The sequence below is a fragment of the Haematobia irritans genome, chromosome 2, assembly GCF_050003625.1.
Source record: "Haematobia irritans isolate KBUSLIRL chromosome 2, ASM5000362v1, whole genome shotgun sequence".
NCBI classification, from domain to species: domain Eukaryota; kingdom Metazoa; phylum Arthropoda; class Insecta; order Diptera; family Muscidae; genus Haematobia; species Haematobia irritans.
The window spans coordinates 163,365,107-163,379,982 of NC_134398.1; the positions used below are offsets into that span (position 1 = coordinate 163,365,107).

The window sequence follows — 14,876 nt, forward strand, 5'->3', positions numbered from 1 at the left end:
ATATTAAACTATCGTGTTTTTATTTTTCTCTATATTTCCATACTTTTCGCATTCGGCGAACATTTTGATCCATTCGTACCGGATAATTAGACTTCGGAGTGGAAGAATTGGTTTAACCGGTGTTTTTCTTGGTTTTTGTTATAGACACAGTCCACCTGACCTGGTCATCAATTTCACCTTAAACTCAAACCAATCAGTTCATCATCCTCAACATCTGTTTCATCGTTTTATAAGGTAAGTGCAGTGCATTTTCCCTTATAAAGTGAGTTCGCGGTCGGTGCAACAACAAATATAGTGGTCGTCCGTCCATTTAAAGAAAAAAAAAGGGTTGTTTTACAACGCTACGCGATCGGTTTTTATTATAAATATTCCTAAAAGTGGTGTACAAGTTCAGTGATATCAGTGAATATTAGTGTTTTTTTATTTAAAGTGGTTTATTTGCCTTTATTTGCGTGAAAATATCGTTTTTCATTGTTTTTAAGTAAATTTTCATTTGCCGACGGCAAAACGCATTCAAGGTTTTTGTTTTTGTATTTCCATTTTGACGTCTGTGCAAATAATTTCGGAGAGAAATAACTTAAAGTACATATTTTCACCACTTTCGTACACTAATATTCACTATACACATATATCACTCTCTTTGTTTCGTATATTCACCACTTTTTCGCGTTTTCTGTGCTGAAATTTCATTTATTAATTATTGTTTCGTTCATTTGCATACATTTGAGAACATACAAAAGCTTTTATTTTGTTTTGTTCTCATCAGTGTTGCGCTCTTAGTCGATTGCTATAGTATAGTGACTAATCGGGCACATCTCGTACTATCGTGTTATCGGATATCGATCATCATTTGAATTCTTAAGGGGGCTATACACTACGTGTAATTCCCACATTAGAATTCAAGTTGAATTCAAAGGTTTGAATATTTCCCGGTTGGAATCGGGGCTTGAATTAAAACTCGGTATATTTTGAAACTTTTACGCTCTCACACTGAGAGAAATTATTCGATCACTCAAATATTTGGTAAATTTTGAATATTTATTGGACAGGTATTTATTATTATTGATTTATATATACCTTTGTTTATTATTATTATTATTATAATTTTTCTTGTGTCAAGCGTTCGGGGGTAATATTTTGTGCACCCTACATTCAGTATTTTCGGTTTCTGGGAACGTTTGATCTTTTGTCGGATTTTCGCGAGTTGTGGACTCGAATTAATCTTTGTAACTCGAGTTACTTTTGCGTATTTTGCTATTTTTATTGAACGGAACCTTGTCTGAGTTTGGTAATTTTATTGGCCGTTGCTTCTTGGCTATATTGTAATTTCGTATTTGGTTACATTCTTCAATTTGGTAGTTGAACGTAAAGTTAGAATGTCTGTATCTCCCTTTGATCGCTTTATTCGCGTTTCGGACGCTCTTATTAAATTCCACGCCCATTTTAATGCCATGAAAGATGAGGAGTTAGACGTCTATAGCCTCGAGATTCGAAGTGAGGAATTGGGGAAGTTGTGGACAAAGGTTCAGGATTGCTTTGAGGAATGCGTGGCTGGTTTACAGGGTGCCGGAACAACGCAAACGAGCGATATTGAATCGGTGGACGGGAAATATGACGCGTCCCATCAGGCTTATATGAATTGTTTGTCCGCGATAAATCGAAAATTGGGCCAGTTTCGTCGGTCACGTAGATCATCGATCACTTCGTCTGCGTCTTCGGTCGTTGCAGCATCGAGACGGAGTATCGGGTCTCATAAATCGACTCAAGGATCCGAAGCGATTTTGGCTAATAACGCGACTACTTCGATACCGGCTGATCGGGATGGGCAGTCGCTGCCTAATGGCAAAGCCGGGTTTAGGGGTGAAGTGGCCGTTAGTGGCCCTCCACTTTGTGATATGGTTCACAATTTGGCGTTGCCACCGTGCGATACGGATGTATTTGAGGGCAATTTTCTAGACTGGCCTACATTCCGGGATTTGTTTCAAGCAGTTTATGTTAACAATTCAAGATTAACGGACGTCGAGCGTTTGTGTCATCTTGTGCGGAAGACCAGTGGCGAAGCTAGGGAAATTGTCTCGAAGTTTCCGCTGACACATCGAAGTTTTGCCCTCGCGTGGAAGGCCCTCGTTGATGCATACGACAATAAGCGGGTTCTAGTTCACAATCAACTTAAGTCTCTCTTTGCAATTTCGGCAGTATCGGTAGAGACAAGTGCGGGTTTGAAATCGATTCAACGTGGAATCAATGGCTGTCTTTCGGCATTGAATACGTACGAAGTTTCGACCGATAATTGGGACCAGATACTCGTTTTTATTTGCCTTCAACGTTTGCCGCGGCTCACACAGACTCTTTGGGAGCAGAGTGTTAGGGACAAATCAGCCCTTTCGTCGTGGGCGGATTTAGACGCTTTTTTGTCCGAAAGGGTTCGTACGTTGATGTGTTTGCATGATTTGCGGGAAGACACGTCTTCGAAGCGTTCTCAGGAAAAGAAGGTAAAAGCGCATTTTACCAATGCGTCTTCTTCTAAATCGTCGCGTGCTTCGTCGGAATCTAAGTGCGTTATTTGTCCTAAACATAATCATAGACTTTCGGCTTGCGTTAAATTTGGTAAACTCTCGGTATCGGAACGTTACATAGTGGTAAAACGTAACCGGTTGTGCTTGAATTGCTTAATGAAAGGTCATGAGATGAAGGATTGTCCAAGACAATATTCGTGTGCAAAATGTAATTCGAGACATCATTCGCTATTGCATCGCGATTCTACGCCGTCTAATAGCGCGACTTCGGCGACGGGTTCGACCAACACCTTGTCGAGTTCAGCGGCTAGTTTTCAACCGAGAACTATGCCTTCGGTTGATCAGCCGCAACCTTCTACCTCGTCGGCGTGCCTACCTCGCCAGGCATTTCATACGACGCAAAATAGGGCCGTGCTTTTGGGAACTGCGATGATTAATATCATGCACGATGGGGTTTCATATCCGGCACGCGCTTTGATTGACCCCGCTTCAGAATCTTCGTTTCTGACGGAACGCTTTCGAAATCGGGTGAAACTACCGGTTCACGCGGCTAATGTTACAATTTCGGGGGTAAATAGCGCAATTTCGGCCAAATCGAGTAAAATGTGTAATTTGAAAATCGGATCTCCACTCAACGCGTCGGTTTTGTTGGAAACTATGGCTATAGTGCTCCAATCTATATCCGGGAATTTACCTTCCTTTACGGTGTCGCAGGAAGTTTTGTCTCAGATTCCGGATATTCGCTTAGCTGATCCGAATCTTTTCGTGTCGAGACCGGTCGATATTCTACTAGGCGCTGACTTGTACCCGAGAATACTATTAGAAGGTTGCCGGCAGATTGCGGCTCAATCATTGATAGCACAGAACAGTGTTTTCGGCTGGCTAGTAACGGGTCCGATTTCTACATCGCAAATTCAAACATTTACTACGACTATAGCGGTTGATGAAGAGGAAAATTTAGATAGAACGCTTTTACGGTTTTGGGAGTTGGAGGAAACACCACGTAAAGGGGTTTTGTCCCCCTCCGATAAGTTCTGTGAGGAAAATTACGTTCGGACAACGCGCAGAGATTCGGAAGGTAGATATATAGTTACACTTCCGCTAAAGGAAGAGCTCGGTCCTCGTGGATATTTGGGTGAGTCCCGAACAACTGCTTTGAGGCAATTTTATCGTAATGAATCGTCATTATCGAAAAGGCCGGACGTGAAATCAGTTTATGATAGTGTTGTTAAAGAATATTTGCATTTGGATCACATGAGGCCAGTATCCGCCATTTCTGCAAGTGATACACTTTCGTGTTATCTTCCACATCATCCTGTCATTAACCTCGAGAAGAAGACTTCCAAACTTCGCGTCGTATTTAATGCGTCTAATAAAACGTCCAACGGGAATAGTCTTAACGATATCCTTCACGTAGGTCCCACTTTGCAGCAGGACTTAGTCCTTCTTATTGTGCGATGGCGACTATTTAAATACGTGTTCAACTGCGATATTACACAGATGTATAGGCAGATTCGAGTGGACTCTTCTCATGCTCCGTTGCAGAGAATTGTTTTTAGGGATTCTCCGACAAGGACAGTCCAGGACTATGAACTACAAACGGTGACCTTCGGTGTAAACTGTGCACCATATCTCGCGATACGGACACTGTTACAGTTAGCTGAAGACACTGAGGAGGAGTTTCCACTCGCGGCCGATATATTACGTAAATGTATGTACGTTGATGACGTTTTGACCGGAACTCATGACCTTGAAACTGCGATAATGGCTCGGGATCAATTAATCGCGGCGCTTGCGACGGCTAAATTTGAACTGCGGAAATGGACATCGAATTATAGAGAAATTTTAGATTCACTACCGCCGGAATATTTGGTTGATGCTCAATTGCTGGCATTTGTCGAGGCTAGCAATTCGAAACCATTGGGTGTGAGATGGAATGCTCAATTGGATGCATTCTACTTCGCGGTCGAGCCTATAGCAAAAAGGTGTGGATACACTAAACGGGAAGTGTTGTCGGCTATCGCGAAATTATTCGACCCTGTCGGTTGGTTAGGTCCAGTGATAATTGTGGCAAAGATTATCATGCAGAAGGTTTGGCTTGATCGCGTCGGCTGGGATGAAATACTGCCTTCGGCAACGGCATCCGAGTGGGAAAAATTTGTAGATAGTTATCCGGATGTCAATTCGATAAATATTCCTCGGTGGATTCGTTACACACCGTGCACTTCGGCCGAGCTTCACGTATTTTCAGATGCCTCGGTTAAGGCATACGCGGGGGTAGTATATATTCGAGTTTTGGCCCCAAATGGCGAGATTGTCGTTAATTTGCTATCGTGCAAGACGAAAGTTGCTCCGTTGAAATCGGTTTCTTTGCCTCGTTTGGAGCTTTGCGGCGCTGTTTTAGCGTCCGAACTCGCAAGAACGGTCATTCGAGAAATCGGTATTGATTTTGGTCGAATTTATTGTTGGACGGATTCGACTATTGTACTAGCCTGGTTAAAGAAAACGCCTTCGGCTTGGACAACATTTGTCGCGAATAGGGTATGTCGCATTCAGGAGAACGTCGGTGGTACGAATTGGTATCATGTGAGGTCGGAGGATAATCCTGCTGATCTTGGCAGCCGCGGTGTGTCCCCTTCGGATTTGGCCGCCTCTCGACTTTGGTGGCATGGGCCTCAGTGGCCATCGTTTTATTGTATCTCTTCGCGAGAGCCCCCTTTTTGGGGTTCTAACGGGTCCCCTTTTGACCCATCGATATATTGTCGCGAGAGCCCCCCTTTTGGGTTCTACCAGGTCCCCTTCTGACCTTACGTAATTATTTTTATTAGTTTTTTTTTGTAATCTAGTCTTAGGTTGAATTTGGAAAGATAAATGAATTAATAAATTGGATTTATGGTAAATGAACTGAAGGAAACTCACTTTGCACTGCACTTAGCCTCATTTTGTATTTTAAGTTTAGTTTTAGTTACAACATACCTTGATGTTGCAAGGCGGCCGGCAATGTTTAAGTTCGAGTAAAGATTAATTGGACTTAATAGTGTTCGTTAGAATTTGTATACTACTTTTTGGTACATCCCTGCCAGAGTAGAAATGTCATAATTTGAATATTAATTTATCTTGTCAAAAGCCCCGCCTTCCGCCATCTTGGTTGAGAGCATCTCTCACTTTACTTGTTATCGATAAGCCAATTGGTGCGGTTGCAAATTTATCCATATCGTTGGAAATTATAGGTAATATTGTTTACCATTAATTATAATAGAAAACACCTTAATAAAACCTTCTGCTCTTGTTATATATTGAAAATATTAAACTATCGTGTTTTTATTTTTCTCTATATTTCCATACTTTTCGCATTCGGCGAACATATAGAAAATTTTGTCAAATTTTTCTGTAGAAAATAATGTGAAAATTTTATTTCTATAGAAAATTTTGTCAAAATTTTATTTCTATAGAAAATTTTGTCGAAATTTTATTTCCATAGAAAATTTTGTTAAAAATTTATATCTGTAGACAATTTTGTTAACATTTTTTTTCTACAGCAAATTTTGTCAAAATTTTATTTCTATAGAAAATTTTTATATCTATAAAAAATGTTGTTAATATTTTATTTCTATAGAAAATTTTGTCGAAATTTTATTTCCATAGAAAATTTTGTTAAAAATTTATATCTGTAGACAATTTTGTTAACATTTTGTTTCTACAGCAAATTTTGTCAAAATTTTATTTCTATAGAAAATTTTTATATCTATAAAAAATTTTGTCAAAATTTTATTTCTATAGAAAATTTTTATATCTATAAAAAATTTTGTCAAAATTTTATTTCTATAGAATATTTTGTCGAAATTTTATTTCCATAGAAAATTTTGTTAAAAATTTATATCTGTAGACAATTTTGTTAACATTTTGTTTCTACAGCAAATTTTGTCAAAATTTTATTTCTATAAAAAATTTTGCAAAATTTTATTTCTATAGAAAATATTGTCAAAATTTTATTTCTATGGATCATTTTGTAAAAAAATTATTTCTATAGAAAATTGTGTCAAAAATTAAATTCTAATGAAAATCTTGTCAAAATTTTATTTCTCTTGACAATTTTGTCATAATTTTATTTCTATAGAAATTTTTGTCAACATTTTATTTCTATAGAAAAATTGATTACAATTTTATTTCTATAGAAAATTTTGTCAAAATTTTATTTTTATAGAAAATTTTCTTAACATTTTATTTCTATAGAAAATTTGATTACAATTTTATTTCTATAGAAAATTTTGTCAAATTTTTATTTCTATGGAAATGTTTGACAAAATTTTATTTCTGTAGAAAATATTGTGAAAATTTTATTTCTATAGAAAATTTTGTCAAAATTTTATTTCTACGGAAAATTTTGTCAACATTTTATTTCTATAGAAAAAATTGTCAAACTTTTATTTCTATAGAAAATTTTGTCAAAAATTAATTTCTAATGAAAATCTTGTCAACATTTTATTTCTATAGAAAATTTGGTTACAATTTTATTTCTATAGAAAATTTTTTAAAAATTGATTTTCTATGGGTAGTTTTGTCAAAATTGTTTTTCTATGGGTATTTTTGTCAAAATATTATTTCTATAGGAAATTTTGTCATAAATTTATTTTTATAGAAAATTTTGTTAATATTTTATTTCTATAGAAATCTTTGTTACAATTTTATTTCTATAGAAATTTTTGTCAAAATTTTATTTCTTTAGAAAATTATTGGAAAATTTTATTTCTATAGAAAAATTTGTATTTGCATAAAAATTTTTGTCAAAATTGCATTTTCATAGAAATTTTTGTCAATTTTTTTTTATATAGAAAATGTTGTGAAAATTTTATGTACATAGAACATTTTGGCAAAATTTAATTTCTATATAAATTTTATTTCTATAGAAATCTACCAAAGCATCAAGAATTCTACCAATCTACCAACCAGTACAAAATCTACCAATTTTGTTAGAATTGTACCAATTGAGGCAACCGTGCTCACGACCCACGTTTGAGTCACAACAATTTAGTGTCACGTATACACCTTTATCTTGTATGCTAACTGCTAATAGAAATAACATCTTCTCAAATTGAACCAATTTTTCTCATCAGAGAGCGCGATATTCGAAAAGTCACAAGTCCGATGCTTCACACGCAGAATCATTTCAGAGGTTGGTGACGTTTTTGCATACCCCCACCATCCATTTCGTTTGTAACACATCGAAATATTGGTTTCAGACCCCGTGGTCGTGACGAAATTCTTAGTCGAGGTAGCAATGTCGGTCCGTCCGTCCATATGTTGTAATCACGCTAACTTCGGAACGAAACAAGCTATTGGCTTCGAACTTAGCACATGAAAAATATTTTAATTTTACTATTTTGCTAATGGTTCCCTCCTAAGTTATGAATATTTCGTGTATCTTTCGTCACGAATATTGTCGTGCGTCACGAGCATTTTTGAATCATGAGAATCGTCGTGAATCGTGCATGAGCGTGCGTGAATATGACAAGTCGTGTGTGAATGTGTATGAGTGTGAGTGAAATTTCACTTACGCGCACACCTCTAGAAGACAGTAGACACCCTAAGTGAAATGGATCAAACACAGGACTGGTACAGGACTAGTCCCTGGTGTGCATGGACCAGTCCTAGTTCTGGTCAAGACGTCTGGAAGGGACCGGCCACTTTAACATGAGTTTGTCATTGACGGGGTAAATTTACACATTAGGACACGCCTTGGACTCGTTCCTAAGGACACGTCCTGGGGCATTTTAGTAGTAGCACTCCATAGACAGGTCCTCATGAACCAGTCTCGGACAAATTCTTAGAAATCTGTTTCAGTTTGGTTATCCGAATCACACCAGAAATGAAAAACTTTAGAAAATTTTTGAATTATAGGTTATTCTGGTAATTCTACTTCACTAAATGTGTACAACCAATAAGATTTTTATATTAAGCGAGTATGGAAATCATTAAATTAACACTATTTAAAAACTGCGACAATCTGGATCACCGGTACCAGTCCTGTGATAGGTCCGTCAATGGCAATTTGCACGAATTTCCCGTAGGGCTATTTGTTATGCTTAGGTGATATAAAAGATTTCAATCTCATGAAAATGGTTTTCGATTTTTCGCCCTTTATTTTATGAATAACCGATTGGGATAGATCGCATCAGAAAACTTTTCTACGGTTTAGGCCAATATTTCTGGTAGGTACTGGGTAAATATCCTCGATGTTTAAAACTCTTTGCTATTCCTTTAAAATCCCAAACAGAGATATTTACAGTACATAGGCATTCCCGTATAACAACCCTACAATGACTTTAACAATAAATTACGACTACGTATTTGTGTGGATTGCAACTATTGCCAATAGTCAGACAAGCTGAAATACATGTATGTTATGTGCCAAATTTCTACACTATTTTAAATTTATGATAAACAAATACCAATAAGAACAAGTAAACATGACACAGAGTTCAAAAGAGCGAAATTTTTACATTCATCACCAAAGTTTTGCGAATTTTTGTAGAAAATTAATTGCAAAATTTGTATACCCTTCACCACTATTGTGGTACAGGGTATAGTAAGTTTGTGCATTTGTATGTAACGGCAAGAAGGAACAGTCATAGCATACCGATCGTCTTAGAATTAAATTCTGAGTCGATTTAGCGATGTCAGTTTGTCTGTCCGTATATGTAATTTTGTGTGCAAAGTACAGCTCGTAGTTTAAGCCCGATTGTCTTCAAATTTGGCATATGGACTTTTTTCGGGACAAAGACAATCGCTATTGATTTTGGGTCTGTTTTTGAACCGATCTTCTTCAAATTTATATCAGCCAAATTGGTTCAGATTTAGATATAGCTCCCATATATACACCGAAAAAAAGTAAACTGTTTTATAGGAAGAATGAACTACCACGCACGAAAATTGAACTAAATTTTACACAAAGCGATGTTAAAACCAGGAAGATTTAATGCCCTTTTGTACTTTTTAACTGAAGTTCACGAAATTACATCCTCTCATAGAAGGAAAAATTAACTAAAAGTAAAGAAGAAAATCATTGGCGCCAAATCATCACCATTTTAACCATACAGTAGTTCATTCTTACTATTTTTGGGAATCGTACGAAAATCTTCTTTTGCTTTAGTTCATATTGAACTTATGTGTACAGTCGTTGAACTTTATACCCACATTTAAGTCATAAAATTTTTGAGGCATACTTAAAAAATGTAAAATTTCATTAAGTTGATGAGAATTTCAGAAAAAAAAAAAACAAGTATATATGGCCGTAAGTTCGGGCAGGCCGAAGTTTATGTACCCTCCATCATGGATTGCGTAGAAACTTCTTCTAAACACTGCCATCCACAATCGAATTACTTAAGTTGCGGTAACGCTTGCCGATGGCAAGGTATCTTAAAACCTCCTAACACCATCTTCTAAATTGTATGTAAGTCCATACGTGGTATATATTAAATCAAAAAACATCGATCCAATACGTATATAATTCAGTTTGACAAAGTAGACATAAAATTTTGACAAAATTTTCTACAGAAACAAAATTTTAACAACATTTTCTATAGAAATAAAATTTTCACAAAATTTTCTATAGAAAGAAAATTTTGAAAAAATTTCTACAGAAATAAAATTTTAACAAAATTTTCTATAGAAATAAACTTTTGACAAAATTTTCTATAGAAATAAAATCTTTGTAGATTATTTTTGGCTCGAGTGGCAACCATGATTATTAACCGAATAAAATTTGAACAACATTTTCTATAGAAATAAAATTTTTACAAAATTTTCTATAGAAATAAAATTTTGACAATGATGAAAATTTTATTATGAACCGAATAAAATTTTAACAAAATTTTCTCTAGAAATAAAATTTTGACAAAATTTTCTATAGAAATAAAATTTTGACAAAATTTTCTATAGAAATAAAATTCTGGTAGATTATTTTTGGCTCTAGTTGCAACCATGATTATGAACCGATATGGACCAATTTTTGTGTGATTGGACCAATTTTGGTATGGTTGTTAGCGACCATATACTAACACCACGTTCCTAATTTGAACCGGACCGGATGAATTATGCTCCTCCAAGAGGCTCCGGAGGTCAAATCTGGAGAACGTTTTATATGGGGGCTATATATAATTATGGACCGATATGGACCAATTGTGACACGGTTGTTAAAGATATACTAACATCATGTTCCAAATTACAACCAGATTGGATGAACTTTGCTTCTCTTGGAGACTTCGCAAGCCAAATCTGGGGATCGGTTTATATGGGGGCTATATATAATTAAGGACCGATATGGACCAATTTTTGCATGGTTGTTAGAGACTATATACCAATACCATGTACCAAATTTCAGCCGGATCGGATGAAATGCATGGTTGTTAGACACCATATAGAAACACCATATACCAAATTTCAGCCGGATCGGATGAAATATGCGTCTGTTAGAGGCTCCACAAGCCAAATCTGAGGGTCCCTTTATATGGGGGCTATACGTAAAAGTGGAGCGATATGGCTCATTTTCAATACCATCCGACCTACATCGATAACAACTACTTGTGCCAAGTTTCAAGTGGATAGCTTGTTTCGTTCGGAAGTTAGCGTGATTTCAACAGACGGACGGACGGACATGCTTAGATCGACTCAGAATTTCACCACGACCCAGAATATATATACTTTATGGGGTCTTAGAGCAATATTTCGATGTGTTACAAATGGAATGACAAATTTAATATACCCCCATCCTATGATGGAGGGTATAATAAAATTTAACTTCTAGCAAATAATTTTTTCCAATAAAAATAAGTTAAATTTAGCGTTACTTTAACTACGGAAATTTTTTTCTGTGTATCTTCCATTCGAAATACACTTGTATGGCCCCAGAAGCCAAAGTTTCACCTTAATTTGCTTAAAAATTTTCACAAAGACTACAACTGATGGTATCGCCATGTATGCCAAATTTTGTTTGAAATTTAAATATAGCTACAATATATATACTTCGCCCAATTTAGACTGTTATGATCACGGAGGTCAAAGTTTTACTCCGATTTACGTGAAATTTTGCAGAGATGTAAACTTCTTTTCCTCTGTTTGTTAAGCTACACTTGTAGTTTAGTCACCATACATTTAAGCTGAAATAAAAAAAAAATAAAAAAACAACAACAATGCTTAAAGAACGAAACCAACAATAACAAAACAAAACGAATGGCTTAAATTTTTTCTTAAAACGACCTAATTTCGTACCTTCTAAGACTTGTCCAAAAGGGCTGCATCGGATGTGGAAAAAAATGATGGGCGATTCCGGGATGCCCTTTAAAAGAAATGTTTGTGGAACAACTTCCACTTTTTTTTTTGCTGGGTACTTTATGGGATCTGAGGCTAATATTTCGATTCGTTATAAACGGAATGAGTTTGTTTGTACACGCAAAAAAACAAACGCTTGAAAAACGTGTACCGAAAAGTTTTTTTTTTAGAGTTTTTTGAATTGCTTCGAAAATTATACACTTTTCTCACCAAAAAAATTTTGTTTGTTACAATTTTTTTTCTTTTTTTTTCAATTAAAAAAGTTATTTTTGAACCAACAATACAATCCATTTCGTTTATGTCAAACACTGTTCTTTTCTGACTTTAGGTCTTTAATAAGACATATTTTACAGTTCTTAGTAAAAATTTAAGATAGTAGAATGTCATGTTAAAAATTTTTTTGGAATCTTCCGACCATATCTGGAATATATGTAAAAAAAACTTAGGTCGAAGCAGGGATCGAACCCACGACCCTTGGCATGCAAGTCGGACGTAGCAACCACTGCTCCACGGTGCCCAACTAAATGTATTTTTTTTTTTAAATAAACTTTGTTTAATCGGCTCGTGGGCGCCGCAAGCTATGCTATATAAATATAACTTATACGGATATTTATCTATTGATGACCATAACAGGTACATAGCTCAGTGGTTAGTGTGTTGGCTTACAAATTGCATGGTCCGCGGTTCGATTCTCCGTCCAGGCGAAAGGTAAAAAAAAATTTTACATTTATAAAATCGTATAATTTCTTCTACATTGTTTGTATTACAGAAAAAGGTGCTAAGAACTAAAAAAAAAATTGCGGAAGTGAGAAAGATGTGAGGGAAAATGCAATTAGCCAGAAAAAAAATTTTTGAGTTAGTCTTTATGAAATTGTTTTTACATCCTGGAAAAGAATAAACGTTTATCACAAAAAGTATATATATTTCTTCCAAATACTTCCTTACAGCGAAAAGCAAATAAGCAACGAAATTTGCTTGTCTAAAATTTCGTTTGGGAGGAAAGAATTATTTTTTTGCGTGCTATGGAGGAGGATATTAAAATGAATTAGTGGAGGTAAACTCCACATTAGGGCAAACTCATGGTCGTCTTAAATACCATATGGGAAATAAACTTCTATAAAATAAATCTGACTGATATAAAAATTCTTTGTAATATGTTTTAATAAAAATTGCATTACTTGAGTGTAAAACTAATAGCATAAACTTCAAAACAGTAAAAAATGTAAACGGGCAAAGCCAGATGATCATAGAATTGCACACTAATCAAGCATGGAAATGGGTGGGTATCGCGTTGGTCTACAATATGGATACTTGTCCTTCCTGTATACACTGAAAAAATATTGACCTAATATGGAAGACTATGCAACTTACATTTTAGGACTCAAAATTTACGCAATGTTAAGGACAAAATTCATTAAAATAATAACATTTTAATCAAAAGAAGGTTTATAATACTTGCTTCAAACAAATTTTTTCATTAAATTTAGGGCACAAATCTTGAAATTTTGCGTCTCTCTGCTGAAGTTGTAGATCTTTGAAGTAAAGCTAATTTTCCTTAAAATAAAGAAAAACATTTTTAATTTAAAGAAATCGTCTTTAACTCAACTGAAATATTGAAATTTTAAATTTAAGATAAAAACGATTAAAATATAGGTCAAGACTTATTTTAAGAACTTGCATCTTTGGTTTAAAGTTTTTGTAGCATTCAGAAAACTGTTTTTACTTTGAAGTACCTGGCATAATTTGGATTTTGAAATTGGAATTTTTTTGAACATAAATACCCTTATTAATATATCGCAAAAAGAAAATAAAAATTCGATGAATGAGATCTGTATCAATTTTAAAGAAGCCGCATCTTTGGCTCGGAATCAATACCAAAATCCTTAAAGGAAGGTCAAAATCTTTGCATCCAAGTAAATTTCTTTTTTTTTCGAGTGTAGCCTTTTCAAGAGCCTTTGCAGAAATTAATCTTTCGATAGACATTCACTTATGACAAAAACAAAACTTCATAAGAAATCTCCAACTCATTGATAATATCAACCATAAAATTGTTTATTAGTCAATAAACTAATACACGATTTTTATTCCCTCTTCAGATCTGATTTCACATTTCATTAAAGGATTAGCAAAGCAACAAAAGTTTTTTCCCAAAGAAATTCCCATTTATGAAGAAAACGTTAATTAACACAGAACACTTTATGAGCCAAAAGTTTTTATCCGGTTTTCTATGAGCCACAAAATTATTTTGTCTAGCCACTAAACTGAATAGGAAAACGCATTTTGCAAATCACTATAAATAATGTGATTGGCAAATTCTTCGAACTTAAACGTGATATTATTAATAAAAAGTTTTCTATATTAAAGAAATTGATATGTTTTTGGGGTATATAGCTACGTTTATGGTCTGATACGTATCTCTTCGCCTAATGAATTAAAATAATAAAATTGTAATTAAAAGAAAGTTTATAATCTTTGTTTCAAAAATATTTTTAATTACATTTAGAACACAAAAGTTGCCGATTTACGTATCTCCGTTAAGGTCGTATGTCTTCGCAACAAGAAAAATTTTCTTTTTTGGTGGTACTTTGAGGACTTTAAACAAAGAATTATATTTCCGAATTTTGTTTTGAAGATGTTATTAAATTTAAATAAAAAAAACTTTTGCCATCGATCCCCAGATTTGACCTACAGAACCTCTTGGAGGAGCAAAATTCATCCGATTCGGTTGAAATTTGTACATTGCGCTAGTAACTATATGGCCGCTAACAACCATATCGGTCTATAGTTATATATAGCCGACCCCCAATCACTCAAATATTGGTCATAATCATAAAATTTTATTTTTATAGAATATTTTTCAATATTTTATTTCTATAGAAAATCTTGTCAAAATTTTATTTCTATAGAAAATTTTGGCAAAATTGTATTTCTAACGAAAGTTTTATCAAAATTTTTTTTCTATAGAAAATGTTGTCAAAATTTTATTTCTATAGAAAATTTTCTCAAAATTTTATTTCTATAGAAAATCTTGTC

At 34.6% G+C, this 14,876-nt stretch overlaps 1 protein-coding gene across 1 annotated transcript; it reads left to right on the forward strand.

Annotated features, from left to right (window-relative positions):
* Window positions 1-1,376: 1,376 nt before the first annotated feature.
* LOC142225144 (uncharacterized) lies at window positions 1,377-14,028 on the forward strand. Its single transcript, XM_075294922.1, has 2 exons — window positions 1,377-5,142; window positions 13,940-14,028. The coding sequence occupies exons 1-2, from the start codon at window positions 1,377-1,379 to the stop codon at window positions 14,026-14,028; spliced, it is 3,855 nt and encodes a 1,284-aa protein (XP_075151037.1).
* Window positions 14,029-14,876: the final 848 nt, after the last annotated feature.

What these genes read in the sequence shown, in the direction of transcription:
- LOC142225144 (XM_075294922.1), top strand. Translation starts at nt 1,377, where the DNA reads ATGTCTGTATCTCCCTTTGATCGCTTTATTCGCGTTTCGGACGCTCTT. An exon ending in TGCTGATCTTGGCAGCCGCG is followed by an intron (nt 5,143 to 13,939) that starts GTGTGTCCCCTT and finishes TTCCCTCTTCAG; the next exon opens with ATCTGATTTCACATTTCATT.